This window comes from Cryptomeria japonica, chromosome 4 (assembly GCF_030272615.1).
Source record: "Cryptomeria japonica chromosome 4, Sugi_1.0, whole genome shotgun sequence".
Lineage (NCBI taxonomy): Eukaryota > Viridiplantae > Streptophyta > Pinopsida > Cupressales > Cupressaceae > Cryptomeria > Cryptomeria japonica.
In genome coordinates, this window is record NC_081408.1 from 375,762,494 (window position 1) to 375,785,779 (window position 23,286).

Genomic DNA, 23,286 nt, shown 5'->3' on the forward strand with positions numbered 1-23,286 from the left:
TCGCCTTCCAAACGATATCTTTGATCTTGTGTACCTTGGCTTTGACGTGATCTTGAAGGATAATGAGTGATTATGTGAAAATCGCCCTGGTCCTTGCCTGAAGGACAGGAGCGATACAGCTTCTTGGTTCAATTTGATCACCTTTTGACGTTTGATTTTCTCGCATATCATCTTCTCAAGATCACCTTAGACCCTGTGCAACCCTGTACAACCTTGACTTGGCGTGATTTTTGAAAGAATTGGCTAGTATGATGATTATCGCCCTGGTCCCTAACAGAGGGACAGGAGCGAATTTGGGTATTCTGGGCTCAACCTTGTTTGTATCAACTTGCAATCACTTTCACCATGTAGAATGAGGTCCTTTGATCCCTCTTGGACACTCGAAACTTGATAAACCTTCAAAACTTAGGCCCTCATAGGAATTTCGCTCTGGTCCCTGACTGAGGGACAGGAGCGATCTTGGATATTTGGTGCAGTTCTCCCAACATTGGCGACCTTTGATACTTTGTTCTTCGTCAAGACGCTTCAAAACGTCCTTGCCACCTTTCACCTTGACTTGGAGTGGTTTGAACTTGAGTGAAAGACATAATAACAAACATCTCGCCCTGGTCCCTGACTGAGGGACAGGAGCGAATTTGTACTTGTAGGCTCCATCACAACTTGCTAACTTCAAAATTTATCTTCAATGGACTCATTGTGTCCCCTTCCCTTCATCTTTGGCCGGGAGTTTGTTCAAACTTGGCGAGAAATGGTCCTGAGGCAAAAATCGCTCTGGTCCCTGATTGAGGGACAGGAGCGCCTAGGCCAATTTGAGTCTCCTATTGATGTCTTGTAATCTTCAATTTGTATTCAACGGGTTCATTTCACCCTCGTTTCTTGCCTTCAAACTCAAAACTTGCTCAATCTTTACCCAAATTTTGCCCTATGAGGAATTTCGCTCTGGTCCCTGGGAGAGGGACGGGAGCTACATTGAATTTCGCCCTGGTCCTTGACTGAGGGACAGGAGCGAATTTTGCATTTTTGGTCCGTTTTCCTTCACGAAGGCACTTCAAGTTATATTCAATTGATAAAACATATCTCCTTGGTTCTCCTCAAATCGTCAAATTGTTCAAATCCTGGAAGGACAAGGCAATGTTTGATTTTAAGCTCCGGTTCTTCACTGAGGGACAGGAGTGATTTTTACTCCTGGAGCATTTCCGTGTTCATGAAATTCTTCAAATTATATTCAACGGAAAGATCATGCCTCCCCTTATCACTTCTAATTCAAAATTCGTCTTGATCCTGCAGAGACAGTAAGATTTTGAAAAACAAGCTCTGGTCCTTCACTGAGGGACAGGAGCGATTTTGCTCCTACAGGCCAAAATATCAAGATTTTGGGATTTTAATCACTTCACAAGGCAAAAACAAGTCCTTTCCAATGCCCGGGATCAATTATCAAACTTCTCAAAAATTGGTCAAAATTACTCAATCGGACAAAAATCAAAATCTCATCATCAACACTTAGACAAATTCATTCAAAATTCCAATTGAAAATAGACCAACTCACTTAGCCTCTGGTGAATTCACTTTATTCAAAATTGCATCCTGCGAGAGGAAGCTCAAAAAGCTCTCAAGAGGGACTGGACTTTGGCCTGAAAACGACAAAACAGAAACCCTAAGGTTTGACCCTAAATCCAGACAACTGACAAACTACCAAAACCCTAAAAAGCAGAGAAAAAGAACAGGCAACACGAGCAAAAAGAGGGGGTCCCCATTTTAATGGGGCGATGTGTGAAATGGTCACAACAGTTCCCAAGGCTGCCTAAACAACCCAGCAAGAAGCTTGCGAAGCCACACTGCTTCTCTTGATGCAATATACTTAGCTTCTGCAATACTTAATGCGATTGAGGGTTGTTTCCTGCTAGCCCAAGAGATAACAGCAAAATCCAAACTGAAACAAATTCCTGAAGTGTTCTTCTTATCCGTTACACTTCCTGCCCAATCAAAATTAGAGTAGCCTTCCAAGGTGATGACAGTGTTGATTGGATACTTCAACCCGTAGCCAACTGTGCCTCGCAAATATCTCAGAATATGCTTGGCTGCAATAAGATGAACATGCTTCGGTTTGTTCATGAACTGGCTGAGGGCACTCATTGCGTAACAAATATCCAGTTTGGTGTTAACTAGATACATCAAGGATCCAATCAGCTATCTGTACTCCGATGGATCTGCAAAATCTGAGTTAGCTGTAGAAACATTGCAATCCATTATTCAAGATATCAATTCATTGGATCCTTGGCATACTTCTAACTCTAGAGAGTAATGCATTAGGCCTAGTTTTATTCCAAATTCTGAAACTAACTCTTTCTAGTTAGAAATCGTATGTAAATCGGAAGTAGCATTTCAACATTAAACCGATAGGATCAGCATCATGCTTACAAAATCCTAAGCTTATAGAAGATTGTCAATTCTTTCATCAAAGCATTTTAGGGAACATAGAACTCTCTCTTAATCCTTAATATAAAGTTGTGACAACCAGATCTTATGAAGATTACATAATATAAGAATCCACTAAGGAAAGCAACCATCATAAGTTTTCACAAGTCAGAATGAGAAATGCTAATTTTTCTTTGCCCTTACTTTCACTTTCTACGAAAAGGACCCATAGCACAATCATTATGAACATGGCATACCTTCAACTATCTTCTCAAGTGAAGGAATGAGCTGAAAGCTTGCATAGGCTCTCATGTCTATTCCCAAGCTCCCTCTAAAGCTTGAAGCATAATAGTTCAAGACAATCTTGAAGAGAAACATCAATCAAACATGATTCGACATCCCAATAGAATGAATTAATAATAACATGAAAATTCATGAACATGATTCAAATATAAAAGAACTTATCTCTTTATTGGCTAGACTCCCACACAATCCACCAACGTTCTTAAGTTGTTCCATTTTCAAGCCCATGGATCTTCGATGGCTGCGTGGCCTTTGGCCCTTGCCATCAAATATCATTTACCTTCAGCTCAGCGACGGCATATTGGAGTTACATGCAAGGATCGCTTGGAACTTCACCCTTCAACCCTGTGAATTGCCTTAATTCAAATTCGGTGGCTCTCTCTGGTTGATGAATTCAATGTTCGAGTCAATATATATCCACTGACTTCTCAATGAGAGCAAATAGTCATCAATCGCTCTTCCTAAATAATATGATCAATTCGAATACCTTCAATCTGTTAAGGAATTTAGATCAGAGATAGAGAATACAATAGTTTGGTAATATGTAGTGAGGATAGACTTTAATAAGATCACTGCAATGAATATGTTTTACCTCTGACGTGTGTGTGTGTATATATATATATATAGCTCTAACTATTAATATTCTATGATAATATCGACAGCTTGCTGGTTCGTGAAACTACCACGGTTATTGGTTTTAGTTCACAGCAAGTGTCGATGCCTATAAATAAAAGGATGAAGAGTCATGTCCACGTGGGGGCATGACTTCTACGTGGCTTATGCCACGTAGAGTCATGACCCTACGGGGACATGACCCTTCGTTCAATGTCGTTATATATTACTTGCTTCAATCCGAATGAAGCTACATCCTTAACACTCCCTCTTAGCAAAAGAGGATTGAATTTCATAATTAAGTTTTAAGGAGCATCATTCTAGATATACACATTCATTTGACATGATCATTCACTCAGTAACACTTACTAGTGAAATACTTCATATCTTAGAGAGATGGATTATCTGATATCCAGCACTCTGGGACAACAACTACTTGAAGTCTTATCAGATTACAACCTTGATTCTAGTGACAATTGTAACATTGTCATTATCACAGGTGAAATAATTTTAATATCATGATATCCAACATATTCCAGGACAGCAAATTAATGTAGTCAATCATTATATGATTGTTATCATAATTTCCGACATATTTCGGAACAATCATTTAATGATAACAATTCAATAACTCATCATAGCAAATTTAGTATCAAGATTTCCGGCACATTCCAGGACAGCAACTTAATGTAGTCAATCTTGATAACAGATCAGGCTATTGTGAAAGTTGTCACCTTACAATAGCGATCTTACACTTACATCACATGAAAGATCGTCACGTTCCATGACATAACACATACATGCAATATTGCATTCAAGATATTCATGAATATATCAATTACATATGATTAAGATTAATATCAGAAATTTCCCTTATAATTTAGTCATACCAAGTTTACCTCTAAAGTACTCCACTTTCAACTTTGCAAGAGGTTTGGTGAATATGTCGGCACTTTGCTCTTCAGTGCTGATGTAGGTCAATTTGATGACATCTCTGTCTACCATATCTCTTATGTAATGGTATGGGATTTCTATATGCTTGGATCAATTATGAAAAACTGGATTTATAGAAAGTTTGATGCAGCTTTGATTATCACAGTGAATCACAGTGGGGTTTAGGGGCTTCCCAAATAGTCCAACTAGCAATTTCCTTAACCATACTGCCTCACGTGCTCCCATGGAGGCAGCCACATATTCGGCTTCAGTGGAACTCTGAGCAAACTGTTGATTGTTTTCTGCTAAACCAGGATATCATAGCTGATCCAAGACTAAAGCAACACCCCGTTGTACTTTTACGATCAATGGAACTTCCTGCCCAGTGGGAATCAGAATACCCTTGGAGTTGTATCTCAACATTTTTATACTTCAGGCCAAGTCCAATAGTGCCACGCAAGTATCTCAAAATATGCTTAGCAACCATTAGGTGAATCTTCTTAGGTTCGCACATGAAATGACTTAACACATTGGTAGCGTAACAAATATCAAGGCGAGTGTTTACCAGGTACATAAGAGATCCAATAATTTGTCTATGGTGTGTAGGATCTATAGGTTCTGAATCTGCTGCTTCACTTTTGAGCTTATGAAGATTTGTTTCCATTGGAATGGATAGAGGCTTACAATCTATCATACCAAATCTGGTCAGGATATCAATGGTGTATTTTCCTTGATTTAGGAAAATATAATTCTCTTTTTGTCATACTTCTAGGCCCACAAAATAGTGTAGTAGACCTAGATCCTTCATATCGAATTCAGCCACAAGATCTTGTTTGCATTTTGCAATGAGGTGATCTTCTCCTGTTATCAACAAGTCATCAACATAGAAAACAAGTATTAACATGTCACCATCCGATATTTTGAAGTATATGTGAGAGTCTACTTCATTTTTGGAATATCCTAGTTTGGAGAGATAACTATCTATCCTTCCGTACCATGCCCTGGGAGCTTGCTTAAGGCCGTAGAGAGCTTTTTTTAGTCTACAAACATAGAGATTTCTATCATGTGTAGCAAAGCCTTCAGGTTGTTCTATATATACTTCTTCCTCAATAACACCATTCAAAAATGCGGTCTTCACGTCCATTTGGTGTATCTTCCACCCTTTGGAAGCTGCAATGGCAATGATGGTTCTTACAGAAGTATATTGGGCAACTGGAGCAAATGTCTCTTCGTAATCAATTCCAGCCTTTTGAGAGAACCCCCTGGCAACGAATCTGGCTTTGTGTTTTTCAATACTACCATTTGGTGCAAATTTGATTTTGAATAACCACTTTGATGAGACAACTGATTTGTCTTTTGGTCTAGGTACAATGTCCCAAACATCATTTTTTATGATAGATTGGTATACCTCAATCATTGCATCTTTCCAAGCTTGTCATGTTAAAGCCTCTTCAACATTTGATGGTTCAGATTTTGTAAGTTCGGTCATGAGTGCAACATAGCATGATTGACTTCTTGTTTTCTTATTCTCTTTGAAGATTTCATCGTGTTCCACATTATTTTCTTGAATCATCTTTCTTGCCCATAGTGGTCTTTTCTTGTTGTTAGGATTTTCAGCAATCTTGAAATTAGGTGATTGAAGTTCATGATTTTCTATGCTATTCTCCCTCTGATTTTCAATTGTAGGATTTTCATCTGATTCTGCGGTTAGATCATCTTTTGCACTTACAGATAGTTTATAAGCAGCATCTTCTTCAAATTTGACATCTCTACTGATTTCAATAGATCTTCGTCCTGGAATATAGACTTTGTGTCCTTTAGTGGTTTCGCTGTAGCCAACAAATATGCCTTTCTTCCCGGAGGGTTCTAGTTTGGTTCTCTTTTCTTTAGGAACGTGAATATACACGTGGCAACCAAAGATTCTTAGATGGCTTAATCTGGTTTATTTCCTGTAAAGGCTTCTTCAGGTGTTATATTCTCTAGGATTGAATGAGGGCATCTGTTTGGAATGTACATAGTTGTATTTGAGGCTTCAGCCCAAAATGAGATATGTAGATTTTGATCATGCATCATGGCTTTAGCACCTTCGATGATGGTTTTGTTTTCTCTTTCTGCAACTCCATTTTGTTGAGGATTATAAGGTACAGTACACTCCCTCTTAATCCCAACAGAGTTGCAGAATTCTTTAAAATTTTCAAAGATATATTCACCCCCATTATCTAATCTTAGAGTCTTTATTTTCTTCCCAATTTGATTTTCCACTAGGGCCTTAAATTCTTTAAATTTCAATAACACTTCATTTGATTCTTTGAGTTTTATGAAATAGATCCAATTTTTCCTGGAGTAATCATCAACAAATATCACGTAATACAAGAATCCCCCTAGTGATGGTAATGACATTGGACCACACAAATCAATGTGGACAAGTTCTAGTACAACTTTTGATTTGTGTTCACTTGAGGGAAAGGACCCTTTTGAGTTCTTCCCTAGAGCACATCCTTTACAAGTTCCAACATGATCAGATTTTAGATTGGGTAATCCTGTGGTAATTTTTCCTATAGAAGGTAGGGCACTAAATCGAAGATGTCCTAATCTTCTATGCCAAATTTCATTAGAGTTAGATACTTCATGATTTAGTGCTTGCTTTTGAGTATTACATAATTTGTATAAACTACTATCTCTAGATCCTATAGGAATAGCATTCTTTATGTTAGAGTTTTTAGGCCAGAGTAGAACTTTATCTTCATGGAAGGTGACACGATATCCTTGATCAGCTAGTCCTGAAATAGAGACCAAATTCATTTTCATACCTGGTACAAAGAGAACATCTTTCAATTGTAATGTAACTCCTATTCTTGATTGAATTGAGCAGGTTCCAATTCCTTTCATTGGATAGGTAGAATTGTCTCCTATTGTAATTTCTTCAATTGAGTGGCCTTCAAAGGTTTTGAATTGATCTCTAAAACCGGTTATGTGTCGAGATGCTCCACTGTCAATTATCCACATATGTTTGTTTGAGTTTAGTTCGCTTGATAAGGCTAAGAAAAATAGAGGATTCTCTACTTCCTTGACTTCAGCTATCGCTGCTTGAGCTTTCTTTCTTTCTGGGCAAAACCTGTGAGTGTGTCCAAATTTATCACACTTGTAGCATTGAATCTTGGAGAAGTCTTTGCTTTTGTGATTATTTCCTCTCTTCCATTTGAACTTCCTTTTCTTCCCTTTGTTGCTTGTGTTAGCATGTAGTGCTTGAATTTCTCCCCCTTTCTTTGGACCCAATCCTCTTGTGATTAGTCGAGATTCTTCTTGAGTACAATCATTCTTGAGTTAATCAAATTTTGGTAGTGTCGGACGAGCACTAATGTCTTGAATAAAGGATTCCCAACTGGATGGTAATCCCTTAAGTGCTATTAGAGATAGCTCCATATCATCTATATTATTCCCAATAGTTGACAATTGGTCTTTTAATTCTGAAATTCTCATGAAATAGGATGTGATTGTTTCTCCTTTGTTCATGTAGATATGCATTAATTGTTGTTTTAAAGTGAGCAATCTGCTTGCATTATTTATTTCATATGAGTTTTGAATGCTCTTGAACATATCATAAGCTATAGTTAGCTTTGAGATGGTTGGGAGAATGTGATCTTTAACAGCATCAATTATGATTTTCTTAGCCTCCTTGTTGTGTCTTTTCCAGGTTGTTTTCTCTGGCTCGTCTTCGGGCATCTTAGTATCTTCTTCTATGTATGCATCTAGTTCGAGTTCTTCAAGAATTGTTGTTATTCGAATTCTCCATTAGACGAAGTTGGATGCGCCTTCGAGTCTATCCTCCATTCTAACACTGTTCACCATGATTGTTTTTCATTTGATTCTGAGTGCAAGTCTGAATTTTTTTTTTAGAAAAGAGGTGTCACTATTTTATTATTTCTCTACCAACCTATCTCTGATACCATGTTAAGGAATTTAGATCAGAGATAGAGAATACAATAGTTTGGTAATATGTAGTGAGGATAGACTTTAATAAGATCACTGCAATGAATATGTTTTACCTCCGATGTGTATATATATATATATAACTCTAACTATTAATCTTCTATGATAATATCAACAGCTTGTTGGTTCGTGAAACTGCCACGGTTATTGGTTTTAGTTCATAACAAGTGTCGATGCCTATAAATAAAAAGATGAAGAGTCATGTCCACGTAGAGGCATGACTTCTACCTGGCTTATGCCACATAGAGTCATGACCCTACGGGGACATGACCCTTCGTTCAATGTCGTTATATATTACTTGCTTCAATCCAAATGAAGCTATATCCTTAACACAATCATAGTATAAAAACTACACAACATTCTGTAAATTGTTGAACAAATAACAGTAAGATAACCTCGCCTGTGCAAAGAACTGAAAAATGTCATATGTTGATCACATCTGATCATATTTTTGTATTATTGAATTGCAAAAAATAATGATTGATCAAAAGAACTAAAACAAGTGTATTCTTCAAAAAAATAGTGTACATAAACCAAGTTGTCTTTCCAGCCAATGCGTAAACCTAATCAGAATGAATACAGGATAATTATGTAAGCACCAACCACTCAATTGAAGAGACACATTGTATAGTTGAGCACAAACATATGATTGATAAATACAAAAAAAAAAGAACTGAGGCCACAAAATCTCCATGGTGGGGGCGCCCACGTCATTCTAACTGAATAATGTCTGTTCAATAGGTTAGATACTTTTATTTTGCATTGTTCTTAGGTTTCATCATCAATAAATTGAACAAAGTCTCAAGTATATTCTGCTTTAATGAAAAGAAAGCAGAAACTAATCAAGCATTACTATTTAATAAACGTTTACTTCAAAATGTAATAGAGAGTGTTCCCCATACAAACTAAATACCAAGCATATGTGTCACGATGAATGAAGAAGAATAGACCACTATATATTATATGTTTCCAACTTTATGATATATTCAGATCACCGCATCAAAGCATCATCAATATTCAGATCAATAACATCATTGATATTTGGATCATTGCATATTCCTCATAGCAAATCATGGATTTGGGTTAAGAGGTATGCATACTTAGAATAGAGAATAACCGAATACCAACCTCCATAACTCGAACTAGGGTTGGAACAAATTCTTAACACAAAGACAAAGCTCGAACTAGGGTGACAGTCACAAAGCCTAGGATGACAATTATACAAACCCTTAATAAAATACAAGGAATACTAGGGTTTGAAGCTAGAAGAAAACAAATGCACAAAACCAACATATCTTTGATGAGATAGTTAACAAACAAGAAAACCCTGTGCTCTAGCTAAGACCCCAAACTAGGGTTACAGCTAAAAGAACTAATACCAATAACAACAAAGCAAATAGATACAAATCGTCAAACTAAGCGAACCCTTCTTAATAGAAGTAAACAAAAGAGAGTAGAGGAATAAGGACACCTGTATTCTAAAATTTTATTTGAAGCCTTCATACTCTTGTTACGGCCACATCGATGCCCTCAGTCTTCAAGTTGTTATGTTGTTGTAGAACTATCTGCTACAATCGATTCCCAATCATTCACACTAAACTTCTTCAGCCCTAGTCTGCAAAAAATAATACATGATCTAACTTCAAGTTGTTAGGCTTTATAGAAGGAACCCGCTCTGATACCATGTTAGTTTTAGCAATCAGATTAGCAATATAGAACAGAAAATCAGAATGCAAAGTAAATCATACGCATAACACACATAAACAACACAAGAACAACACAGCAGTACCTTGGGAAAACCTCCCTCATCGAGGTGAAAAACCCAAAAACAATTCTCAGATCTTGATTAGGCAATAACCAATTGAATTTACAATGAGCTTCACACTTGAAGCTAACAGCACAGTAACCTAGAACATACAACAGTGATAAACTTATCTGAAGTACTGATGTTGCTGTCACACAAAGGATAACAGACTGAAGTTTGGTTCACTGTCACAATGATGATATTCGCTGCCTCTACTGTGCATCTAATTAAGTTCGCTGTGCCATCAATCAAGTTCGCTGTCTTTAGGTTATGTTCGTTGATCTTCCACTCAAGTTCGCTGACTTCTAATACTGATTCACTATCCTTAGGTATGGTCGTTGTCTACTAAATGAGATTCGCTGATTACTGAAGATAATTCGCTGATTACAGAAGACAATTCGCTACTTGATTAAAATAGAGGATGTTCGCTGAATGTATGGGTTAGAACAATGAAGTTTACATTACATATATATGTGACACTGGCCCTCCAAATTGCCTTAAGTCAGCCTTGTCAATATTCCCACCAAGAAGAATAGGTCTAGGTTAAATACAAGTTACATATTCAATAGGTCCTGACCTATTGAATTACAAGTTACACAATGAATAGGTCTTGCCCCATAACCATTATAAGTTACATAAGTTGAGCGCCCAAATAAGGCCTGCCCTTAACATACACAAGTTACATTGATATCTATTTGGGTCCAGTCCAATTACAAGCTATCCAAATTGGGGCTCAGCCCTAATTATATCAATACCATTAATTTTAAGGCCAAGGGTCACATTAAAATTAATTGCGCTAGGGATTCGACCTAGCTACATTTCAACAAAGAATGCTACACACTAACCTCTATTGCTGATTTAGTCTTGGAGAGTCAAAAGAGTTGGAGGATGTAGTGTTGCAAAAAAAAGTTTGTAAAACAAGAAAGTGAATAAGAGAGTCTTGTCTAATCACCACCAAGGAAATGACACCAAGGTTAGCTAGATGGTAAATCGAGGAATTGAGACAATTGTTTTGACATCTCCTAAAGCATTGAGCTTTTGTGAGAAGAAAAGGAGGAATGATCTATCAGGGATCCAAATAACAATCCGCTTCATCAATCAGCCCAATGATTTCAAACTGAGTTACCGGGTTCTCCTCTGGACCCCCCTAGTTCGGGTTCTAGTTCGAACTGGTTCGTGGTTCTGGGCTTGGTTCGACTGGGTTCGACCAGGGTTCTTAAAACCCAGAGGTGGTTCGTCCTGGGTCGAACCCGGGCGAACCTAGGTCGAACCAAAGAGAACCACAGAGAACCCAAAGCGAACCCGAGTGTCTAGGTGGCCCAAAAAGTGATTTCTTATGCCAAATTTTTTTTTTTTCAATTCCGCCTAGGTGGTTCATCCTCTTTTTGTTGTTTGTACAAAATTTTCCAACAGTCATGTGTATCTACGCATGGCACATATGCAATAATTCCTCAACTTTCACCACTGGCAGCACCTATTCCACAAACTTAAACCTAGTTATGAATGATCTATATCTTAATGCACCTCAAAATTCAGGGTTTAATACTTCTTCCCATGGCCAATCTCCCAGTAAGGTCTACGGTCTGCTCCAGTGCACTGGAACTATATCAGCAGATAGATGCTCGAAATGTGCAGTGGAAGCAAATAAAACCCTTCACGACCTTTGCCCCAATGACATAGGTGGGAAAATATGGTTGGATGACTGTTTCATGCACTATCACAATTCTAATTTCATTTCAAGACTAGATACTAAAAGAATTCTCTTGGTGAACACGATGGATATTACTAAAAGTAGAAATGCTTTCGAGAACACAACCAGCAGCCTTTTGTCAAATCTCTCTGAGAAAGCTTACATACCTGCAAATAAGCGTTTCGCCGCTGGAACAGCCAAATATAATGCTAGTGGAACATTATAATGCTGCTCCTAATATTCCTATTTGTAAGTGGCATAAGCTTTGTGAGGAAATGTTGGCAAGTTTAGTTGGTTGTAAGGACAAGAGCTAATATGATGCAGAGAGAAGTGAGTGTGGTAGCAAGAAGATTATTGTACATGCTCCATTTAAAGCTGTTTGTAACTACTTTTGGCCAAGGAAATGAGACAAAGTTGACACATTGTCATTTCTAGCTGGTTTTCCTCACATTAAAGCTTTTGGATTAAAATATCAGCATCAATCTTGATTTTAGTTATTTTTCCTAGTTGTTTTGTCTTTGTTTCATACAACCGCAACTCTCTTCCATTTCCAGCAACTATAGGACACTTATTCAAGGAATTTATACATTCTAATGTCTGTCAATTCAAAGTTATTCAAATAGGGTAGCATTTACATCTATAATTTCCAGTAAGCAATGGACAAATCATACAAATTACCATATTAAGTATTAACCCAAAACCTTATTTAAAAAAATGATCCATTCAACTCCTAATCCCTATTTATAAAAATTGACATGTACAGATGCATCATGGTCCTCTAAATAAGTCAAGGTGTGACCAACTTTTTAAAACTAATCCTGGTTCATAACATCCCTGAATTAAGAAAAAAGCCTCAGTGTGAATTCCATTGAAATGCCTTTGATATTACCTGTCCAAAGAAAGATCATTACTAGAATTTGAGTTAGTATCTCTCCATTTTCCTGAAGCATGTGGGGTTTTGTATATAAGCTTGATCGCATCCTTTGCAACTATTGCTTTATTCACATATATGGGCACCTGCATGAAAACTTTCTTGAGCACAAGGCATAAAAATGATACTTCCTTGAGTACAAGATTTTAGTTAGATTGATTAAATTATGACTCCAAACAAAGTAGTAAAATAAATAACAGGGAAGACAGAAGGAGAGGGGAAAAAGGAAGATGGGCAATAAAAGAAGTCGAAAAAATGATCACAAGTCCTTTCCATTTTGCAAGCAATAAGAAATAATAAGACACTTTAAAACCCTTCTTTAGCAGATGTCAAAGATACCCATAGGGTACAAAATAATCAACCTCAGAAGATCTTTTATTATTTAATAAATTGAGCCAACCAACATTAATAGCAAATGTTTCATAATGCTACTATTGAAGCACTTTAAACCTCGGTAGTTTTTTGTGCACACTTGTATACAAGAATTTTAGAGAAAGACATCCACATTCTATGGTTCATCTATAATCACCTCATTTATCTGTCCTACCAAGCCAATATTGAAAAGGGATAAGGCTTAGCATCTCTTAGCTACTTCAAACAACATAGTGTACCATGACCGCATATGGAAAACTTTGCAATTGTCTATAGTCTATGCCTAAGCCACATTATGAGAAGGCATTATAATTTAAAACATACAATGTCCAACTAGCCACAATGAACCAAATAAATTAATTCATTTTAAAATATCTCTGTCTCTTATACATGATCTAATAAATTAGCTTTGATTGCTCACAATGGTGCACAGTAGGATTACTGAATGTCATATTAACATGAGTTTGTCTCTAAAACCATCTGCTATGTATATATTTATATGAAGTGTTAAGTGACTTCAAATCCAGAATTTCGTCTAAACTGATCAACACATGCTTATAGTAAACTCCTAATCACACATTTCTAAGAAAATTTTAAAAACTAAATAGAATTAGCACTTACAAATAAGATATTCAAAATTTTCTAAGAAAGCAATATTTTATTAATAATTATGACTTGTAACTTCTAAAATACAATTAATCAGTCCAATTTTTTTTAGCTAATATCTAAAGGGATCTCCCTATAGCTTAAAAAATTGAGTTTTTGGGTGGGCTGCGCAAAACAATTCACAATTAGATATCTGTACGACAGTAAGGATCTGTACAATTCAACACAGTCGTACAGTCACCATGCAGTTACCTGCCATTGCTCTATAGAAATTCTACCTACCATCTCTATGGAATCAATATGCACAATAGAAAATTGATTCTGTTTTTTTCAATGTTGACGTCATCATACATTAGTGTCATTGTAAGCAGCCAATTTGTAAAGAAGATTTTAAACCCCCATTTCATAGGAGGGGTTGAAGCCCTTGGTCACCCCCAACCAAGGGAGCTACGACCTATAGCCACACTACCCCCCATAGGTCCACCTCCACCATTTCTGGCTCTAATCGACCTAATTGTCACTAGCCACCCTCCACCCATTGTTGCCCCACTCAAATCGACAAACTACCAAGGCTCCACCCCAATAGTAACCAACAGCATTTTTGCATAAAGGAGAGATTTTATGCCACGAGAGAGATAACTTTGACATACAATACCGAATTTACGCAAACAAATAGCTGTTGGAAAGTTGATTCCATGTACTTCGTAGCTATCTATCTAGTTTTTGTTGATATTGCCCCAAATTACCTATTATTTCAATTTGAAGTTAGTTTTCCTATTTTGACTTGTACTTCGGATATTTTGCAAAATATGGGACCATATTGTACCAAAATTATTCTGAATTGATTGAAGCTCTAAAAAGATGTACAGCTTGGAACACCATTATAAGCATCCAACTCATTAGCTACATTTGCTAATTAATGGGTTGCATGGGAACTCAGGTGCTTTAAATATGTTTCAATGAGCTATTGTTCCACACTTGTTGGACTTGTTAACAAAGAGCTCTTTTGCCTAAGCACCTCTCAAGAAAACATTTCTAATGAAGTTTGCTATACACTCCTCACCAAGCTCAAACCAACTCAACTTCAGCTAAAAGGTACACATTTTAATTATTCAAGTATCAAAGCATAATCTCTAGGATTGTTTTCACTTTTCCTATCAATGCATTCTATGATTCAACTATATTTATGGCATTCTCTAATAATCAATATAATTCGAGATTGAGTCTATATACAAGCAAATTTTGCAAAGCTAGTTTGTTTTTCTTCTACATAACACATTAATTTAAGGAGCACAAAAATGAAATATAAATACCGAAGTTATTGTTGATGTGTTTTTTATTACACCTCAAACACAAAATAAAATACTAGGGGTATTTTATCCTCTCTTGAACAAAGACCTCTTGGATGCTAAATTATGTTATCAAATGAGACGACTCCAACGTTCCGATAGTTAGATCTTGAATTTATACCTAGATAGACTCAATGTATAGATGTGATTGCTGGCAATCCAAGGGGACTTACGTTTATGAACTACAACTAGAACATGAACATCGCATGTATCAATCATGTGATGCTTCTTCAAATTCAAATGAAAAAAAAAGGACAAAAAGGGGGAAGGGTTTACAGAGACTAATTTATTCCTAGGATGCAAGAGATAATGAATGACTTAGTAAAACTCAACGATGCTTTGTTTCGCCATCCAATGAACAACTAGGCAAAGTTGGTGCGATCTTCTAAGGAAAGCTAGTGATGTTCAAATTAATACTAACAATCATCAACACCATCAAAGGGTATGCATATAAATGAGTAAGTAGCAATCGAGTTAAGCTTGTTTTAAGAGTTCGGGCCAACCATGCACTACAACTTATAATCAACAAATTGTAAATGGTATGAACATACAAATTTCACAATGAATCATCCACAATAACTTCCATCCATCTAATCAACATTAAAACAAATGAGAAGTAGAGACCATGCAAAATGTTGAATCGACACATTAAATTCACCATATCTTCAATGAAAATAATATGTTTCTTGTAACAAAGTCTTGGCAACAATCTCCCTTTTCTCCTACTCTACTGCTACTCCTAATTTCCTTCTACTACTAACTATTCTTCACTAACCCTTTACAAATGAGGAGAGCAAGCCTTTTATAGACTTCCCTTTACGAATGAATGGCCAGGATCAAATCCAAATCAATGGTCAAGATTACAAGATGAAACCCTAGTTAGGGTTAGTTACAGCTAACATTGCATTACATTTAATACTTGACCAATGATTTGATTACATTCTAGGACACATGTCCCTCCTTGAATAACAACCAATGAAACGTGAGGTTAGGTACATAAAACTTTGTGCCTCCACATGTGGTAGTTATCCTCCTCATTGAATGAGTCAATTACATTGAATCTATACGCTTTGATTTGGAATAATGAATGAAGGAGAGTTGTCGCCACCTCAACTTACTCCTTGTAACTCATCACAAGTCGTTGAGCAAGATCTCTTGATACTCAACATTTCAAAATGCTCCTTGATGAACACGATGATGGTGAGAGATATCATTTTATCTAGTTTGGTCACTTTCACTTATCCTTCTCCATAATTGGGAATTTTCTTTGTGCTACATTTGATGTAGACCTTGTGACGTCTATGCTTGATGTATTTGACCCTTTCCTTGCATTGGTGATTGATCTTCCTTGCCTTGTTGAAGTGTTCCTTGTCCTTTTACATTACCTCGACCTTCTCTCATGTGATGAATTCCTCCTTCATGATTTTGATGTAGACACCACGATATCCATGTTGGATCCTTCGTTTGTTCATGACGTGCTTGGATAGCTCGCCTTGATGTGGGGAAGCACCTCCATATGTATGTGGTGTATTTGCATGTAGAGTCTCTCCTTGTGAAGCAATCCTCATTAACCTCTCCTTATATTGATAGTAAGAAAATTCAAGGTTGCAAAGCCTTCTCATCTTCATTGTTATATCTTGAACCTCCTCCATGATGTTTGTAGGGCTATCTCCATGTAGAAGTTAAAATGCCTTGGATCTTTCATTTTGAGATTGATTTGCCTTTACTCCAGCTTGACTTGAAGTTCTAACCTTGATGAGGTTTGGTGTGATAGGAGCCTTCTTATTTGAAACCTTGAGCCTTTCATCCTAAATGTTGATAAGTTGTTTCTTGTATACCTCCTTCGAATGTAGATCTTCACGTTGCAATGCTAACCTTGACTGTGTGACCTTCTATGATGTCGATATGCCTCTCTCACGTTGAATTAGGACAATGTAGTTCTTCATGTTGAGGTTGTGATTCTCCCCGCATGTTGTTGATGAATCATCCATTCACTTTCCTTGGATAGCTTGAAGAGCTTGACAATGTGATGCTCTTCATCATGAATGTGCAACTTGAACCTTGATTTGTCTCCTTTATGCGATTGAATCCTGATGACAATGATGGTGTTGATTTGCTCCCTCTATCATGTTGATGATCTTGACCTCTTCATGTTGTTGACTCCTCCATTCAGCCTCATACCTGAAAAAGAAAGAAATACCCTAGATAGTGAATGAAACCCTTTGTCAAATGCAAAGATCATAACAACATGAAAGTTTAAAGCCCTGGCATCATTAATTCACATTCAAGAGCTACAAAAGAATAGGCTTGCTAATCATTATCAAACATTATAACCAATTCACCAATTCTGGAAATGATGGTTTTCACTTGGAAGAGGATGCTTTCAGGTGTGTAAATTTGATGTTTCAGGTCTGAAACCTCCCAGAACTTTGCTCTTGATGAGGCTCAGATCTCTGCTGTTCACTCCTTTCAGACTGGAACCCTTACTATTTCTGCTCTGATGATTCATTTTTTATCCAAGCTTAAATTCCATGCTTCAAATGCATTCAGATCTGCATATTTTCACTCATATTTGCACCTCTTTTCATGTCAATTTGCACTCCCTAATCTGCCCTGCTGCGAATTAATTCTGATTTGAATTGTAAAAGAAATGAGACTTTGTTTGACTTCTCTTTATAGGACTCTTATAAACACCCATCAAATTTGATTTTAAGTCGGCCAAGGGCATTTTGTTTTGATTCATCATACTTTCCCTTTCAAAATTGTTTGTTGTATTAGTCTGGTTGGCCTAATTGTTGCTCCACACATTTTATCTTCTAGGGTTGAAGTCAGCCCTTACCTTATTTGCAAATGTTTTCACACGCTTTCATTTCAATATCACTTCTCCTTTGGGTCGTGTTGACGTGGCTAAAATCGTATTGCTACAACTATATCCGGCCAACGCAGAATAGAATTATTTTGCTGAGTATTTTATCCTCTCTTGAAATAAGGGATCCCTAATGCTGTTTTTTAATTGATCAATGGGGGCGACCTCAAGGTTCCAAATGTCAGTTCATGACTGCAGGATAACTCAGTTGTTAGATGTGTTTTGCTGTAAACACAAAGGGGACTTACGTGGTTAGATAAAATCAGTTTTGGTTGTATGGGTTCCCTAAGACTCTACAGTCTTTACTTCATCGAATTTCTCTTTAACATGACGTTGTTTAGGACTTCAATTTTCCGATAAAAAAAGGAAAAAAGAGGGGAAAAGAGAGAGAAAACAGCTAATTAATCTATCTAAGACAGTATATTAAAGAAAATAGATTGAAACCTTCAAAAACGAGATTCAACTTTACCAGCTAATAAAGCACAATTATGTAAAACTTGATGCAATCTTCAAGGAGAGTTAGATTTTCATGCTATTAAACATAAATGTAGAACTTTTAAATAGCATAAATGTAGAACTTTTACATCCATCCATTTGATATTTAATAACTGACCTAAGCATATAAGTGGGTTCAGACTAAGCATGCAGGGGGAGTGACAATCAATCGATCCTTAATGGTATGAACTCCAAGGTTTCTATCAAATACTAACCTGAAAATACTATCTGAAAACAAAATACATGACATGAAAATAAAATAGTGAAGAAGGAGACCATGCACTCAGAAAATCAAGACAGCTTTAACTTCCATTAAATCTGCATAAAATTCACCAAAGTTTCAACAACAATCTTAGAACTTCTTACAAAAAGAGGGAAAAACGGTCCCTTATATAGATTTCCAAAATTGGATGAATGGCCCAGATTTAATCTTTACAAGTGGCCCAGATTCATCCTCTAAGGCATGGCTGCCCATACCTATTAATAAGGAACAAATATCTCCCTACCAACAATTAACTAACTAATAACTACCCAACATAAAGCTGCTCCCAAAAAGTGCACTTGCACGGAGCTCAAAATCTGCAATGAAGTTGGGTAGTTGGAAAGAAACAACTATCTCTAGGAAAGCACTTTCTCTTTTCCCGAGGTAGATTCTTTTACCAAAAAATCAACTTCCTCTTGCAAGTAATCTTTCCAGATTCCCGGTTTGTTGTGCACTCTGCCCAGACATATTCCTAAAACCTCATGCAAACCGGGAACAATTCCTTATTAGAAGGAATGGGAGGATTACACACTTTGAACCAAATGCCCTCAAAAGGGGTGTCCACTACCCTCAGTCGCTCACGTCAGTTTGATTGACGATCTTCAAAACGCAGTATATCTGCGTGGAGCCTGCTGATGCATTCTATGTCCTCCGCGGAGTATGTAGTTTTATCGGTCTTCAACCTATCATTCCATCGTGACACTACATCGTCACCTTCCATGTCATCCTTCCAGCCAACGACCAATGCCCTAAGGATATTTTCACCATTACTCTCAACGCCAGACAAGTCTTCCTCGCACTCCTCCTGAGTTTTTCTGACGGTGTCCGCCACGTCCTTCTTCATGTTGACAATCCAATACCATTCCTTAAAGGTGCTGATATTATGGGGATTTAGGATTGTCTGCAGCACGGGAATCCGAATGTGAGTCGAAAAGAGAGCCCTCATAAGGGGTAAAGCTATGCTAATCGTCTCCTAGATTTTGGCGTACTCTCTCTCTACCTCCACCATCTTTAGGAGGGTTGACTGTATATTGATTGCTACATCGAATACATCCTTCATGATTCTCTTCCCTCTTGTCTTAATACTCTAGATCCATTTTTTAACTGCTTTGGTGGTGTCACGCACTCCTTCAAACTCCATTGTGGTTTTCTATGCCAACGCCAATGGGGGAATGTGGGACTCAACAACATGCTGTAATGGCCTTAGCAAGTGATCTATGTATCCCTCGGCCTGTTGGGCACGAACTCGATACGCATCCCGTTCAGCAGTCATCCCATCCAGCTGCCTTAGCATGTTCTAAACAGAGTCCTTGAACTCTTCTCTCTCTTGTTCCTTGATCGCCTTCCCTAGTGAGATAGATGTGATGCTATAATCAGCCAATGCGACCTATTCTGTTGGTTTGTCCTTGGGCGGAGTAGCAATATGAATCGTCTGATTCCTCAAATCGTCTGATTCCTCTGTTCGTCTTTGGTGATCCTAGAGTAAGTTCTTGGCTTCTTCTTTCCTTTGGCTCGTGATTCTCCTATCCGAGAGAATATGTCCTCTAGGTTAATTGGCGGCTTGACAACTGCTTTCCGTTGTGCCCGGGCTATCAACCAGTCATGAGGGATGGTTTGTCCTGATGTAACCACCAGTTCCCCACCTTGTCCTCTAGATGTCTCAGCAGACTCGCTGCCTATCCATGGCTGATCGGATGTAGAAGGTGGATTAGGCGCTGTATCTAGTCCCTTACTCACAGTTGAGTTTTCTCCCACCTCACTGAGCATTGATGTGTAGCTTCTAATAGCGGTTGCTCTTCAGTTTTACTGGGTTCTTGGGTTCTATCTTCTTCCTTTTCTCCCTCAACTGTGCTATTATTTCTGTTGTCATCTTCCTCTTGTTGCGCCTCATGTCTGCTCCCCTGTGTGGGCTCTTGTCTGTCAATCCCCTGTTCTGGCACAATTTCTCCATCTTCGACCCGATTTTCAAGCCTCTCCAAGCTAATGATCCGTGTCTCTGTTTCTTTCTCATTTTGCGTCTACGGATTGTTCGTCTCTAGTGCAATTGGATCATTCTGTGAAGGTGGGGTAGGTAAATATTCAAGCTCGACTACATCATTATCCAAACTAGGATCCTTGGACGAGGTAGTGCCTTCTGGCCTCCTAATTGGTATCTTTTCCCTTTTTGTTCCCATTGATGTCCGGGTTCCCCTGTTGGCCTTTACCTTCCTTCTTTTCTTCTCAGGTTTTTCAACCTCTTCTTCCCTTGGCGCACTTGACCCTCCTTCGTCCTCTGAAGAAAGGGAATCAAGATTGCCCATCATATTATAGGTGAACTAAGTCCCTTCATGAGTTAGCCTCTCTATCTGCGAGGATAGCCAGTTCTCTGTATATCTTCTAGGACCTTCCATGATGAACTTCGAGTCTGTGATCAGGTCTTGGGCCCAGTTAATGGCTGGTGGGAGGACTTTGACTACCTCATAATCTTGGGTCTGTAGGCAATCTCCATAATCAACTACCTAATCCGGGACATAGCGGTACTCGAAATCTCTCATTTGTTGAACATTTAACCTTGAGTACTCTCGTAAGCGGACCTCAAAGTCATCTAGGCAGTTAGCCCAATAGTCCTCTATGGATACCTTACCCCCGTAATGCCTGCCATAAGCCTTCTTTCCTAGCCCAGCGGGGTCGAAGTATTTCCTAGGGAGATGCTCTTGCAAGCAATATGTTGCTAATTCATCGAACGATTCCTCGGCTTGCACAGAGTTTTTGAAGTACACATCATTCTTCCCCATGACCATTGGGAATGTGAACCCTGAATGCCTTTTCTCTCTGAGTATATGTCCTGTTGGGTGCGCCTGTCTTGCAACTTCCATGAGGACCATTTTGTCTTATGGATAACGACGAATTTGGTATGGTGTTCCCTCAAAGCTTGAGATTTTGATGTAGGAAAAGCGAGGGAACTGGATGAACCATGCTCCATACTTCCATATCAATGTGGTAGCCTGCTTTGACAACCTTATGTGCAATCCCCCTTGCATCATCCTAACCATGCGAATTGTGAATGCATCATTCACGCACTCATACTGGCCGATTGCATAAGTAATGTTGTTTTTCTCCCTCTGAGCTATGTTATAATATTGCAATTGGGGGTAGCAATCATATACCTTCACCTGCTTGGGTCCATTCCCAATTTCACCCTTTCGGATCAACCCTCGCAGCCGTTGATGTCTAGCTAACATATAAACCAAGTAGGAGGTCATGGTGAAGTATTTCTTCTCCTCTAGCTCAACTAGCTATGTATGAATGTTATCGCTAATGATCTGAGCCCAATCAAACTTAGCCTTCCCATTGAAGACCTGCTCGGTGAAACAGAACATCCACTCCTCAAATAGGTTAGAGTGGGGAAACCCCATGACCCGGCTGAGCAGTGTGACCATGTCCCTGTACTCGTCATTGAACTCGCTTATGTAGGTCTTTTTGCCGATCCTAGTGCTCGGGGCTCTTCTTACTTTAAACCATTCTTCGTTGATTAGTACCTTGCACTTACTAGGATTCATATCAAAGGCGAGTTGGGCCTCATCTATGGTCATTATGGTGGCGCCCTCAAGAAGCAGGATGCCAAATGCCTCTTTGATAGCCTCAAGAGTGAATCAGCCATTACCATTCCTTTTACTACCACCATTCTGGTTTCTGGCTGATAATGCTTTGCGGCCTCGACCACAAGCTCATAATTCTATATTGCCGGTGGGAAACCAACAACCTATGCAATGTCGCTTTCTACCATCCGCTTGGGCTTGCCATACGCATTTGGAGCATATACTCTCTCTGAAGTCTTGGATGTCTATATGCCTAAGGTCTGTATCCCCAACACTATCCCAATTGCGCTGGACTCTTGATTCCTAGATCACACCCTAATACTGATATTTCTTTTTTTCAAGCTTGCGGGGAATGTCGGCTCTGGAAGTTTGTGATATCCTTGGTGCGTCAGGTGCCATAGAAGATTCCACCACCTGATTAGGCATTTATCCTGCACACCCCGACACAGATTACGAGATAGGTTTAAGGCGAAAAAGCAGGTCAGTAGTGCCAGAAGACGACGTTAGCATAAAACTTGTTAAACAGCAAGATATTTTAAAATTTGAAAGCACATTTAAAACAGGATATTCAAATTCCGCGTTTCAGATTACGACCTGGACACTGAAGATTAGTCGGTTTTAATTTTGGGTAGTTGCGTGCAGATTTTCAAAAAGAGTCACTCCTGATTGTTAATGTTTTGAAAAAGTTGCTATGGCTATCGGTTTGCGTGAATAAGCGTTTAAATTTTAAATTTTAGTTTGTGCTGATTGTTTTGAAGATGATCATGTGTTTGCAATTTTCAGAAAGATGATTCCATGCGTTTTGCAATTTCGGGCCAGGATTCCTAAATTTTACCCAAGTCTGAATTTCAGTTGAAAGGTCTATTTAGCAAATGATGATTTGTTTAATGCTGATGGGTATTTAGTTTTCAAAATTAATTTGAGATTTACTTTGTATATCAAACCTTAGGTTAACAAACAAGATTATTTTGCACAAATTAATCATCTGAAGGATAAGTTCGAACTTACCTGGAGATTTTGGCTTTCAAATGACTTTTCTGAAAAAGACTTCTCCTGTGCGATTTTGGACTCCTCTTGCTT

At 38.1% G+C, this 23,286-nt stretch overlaps 1 protein-coding gene across 2 annotated transcripts in view; it reads right to left on the reverse strand.

Annotated features, from left to right (window-relative positions):
- The window catches only part of LOC131047444 (bifunctional nuclease 2), a 161,494-nt gene that overhangs the window by 69,815 nt on the left and 68,393 nt on the right, over positions 1 to 23,286 (reverse strand). For both annotated transcript variants that reach the window (XM_057981344.2, XM_057981334.2), the window contains exon 7: positions 12,637 to 12,764. In XM_057981344.2, the coding sequence (XP_057837327.1) occupies positions 12,637 to 12,764 (128 nt within the window). The remainder of the gene's footprint in view (positions 1 to 12,636; positions 12,765 to 23,286) is intronic.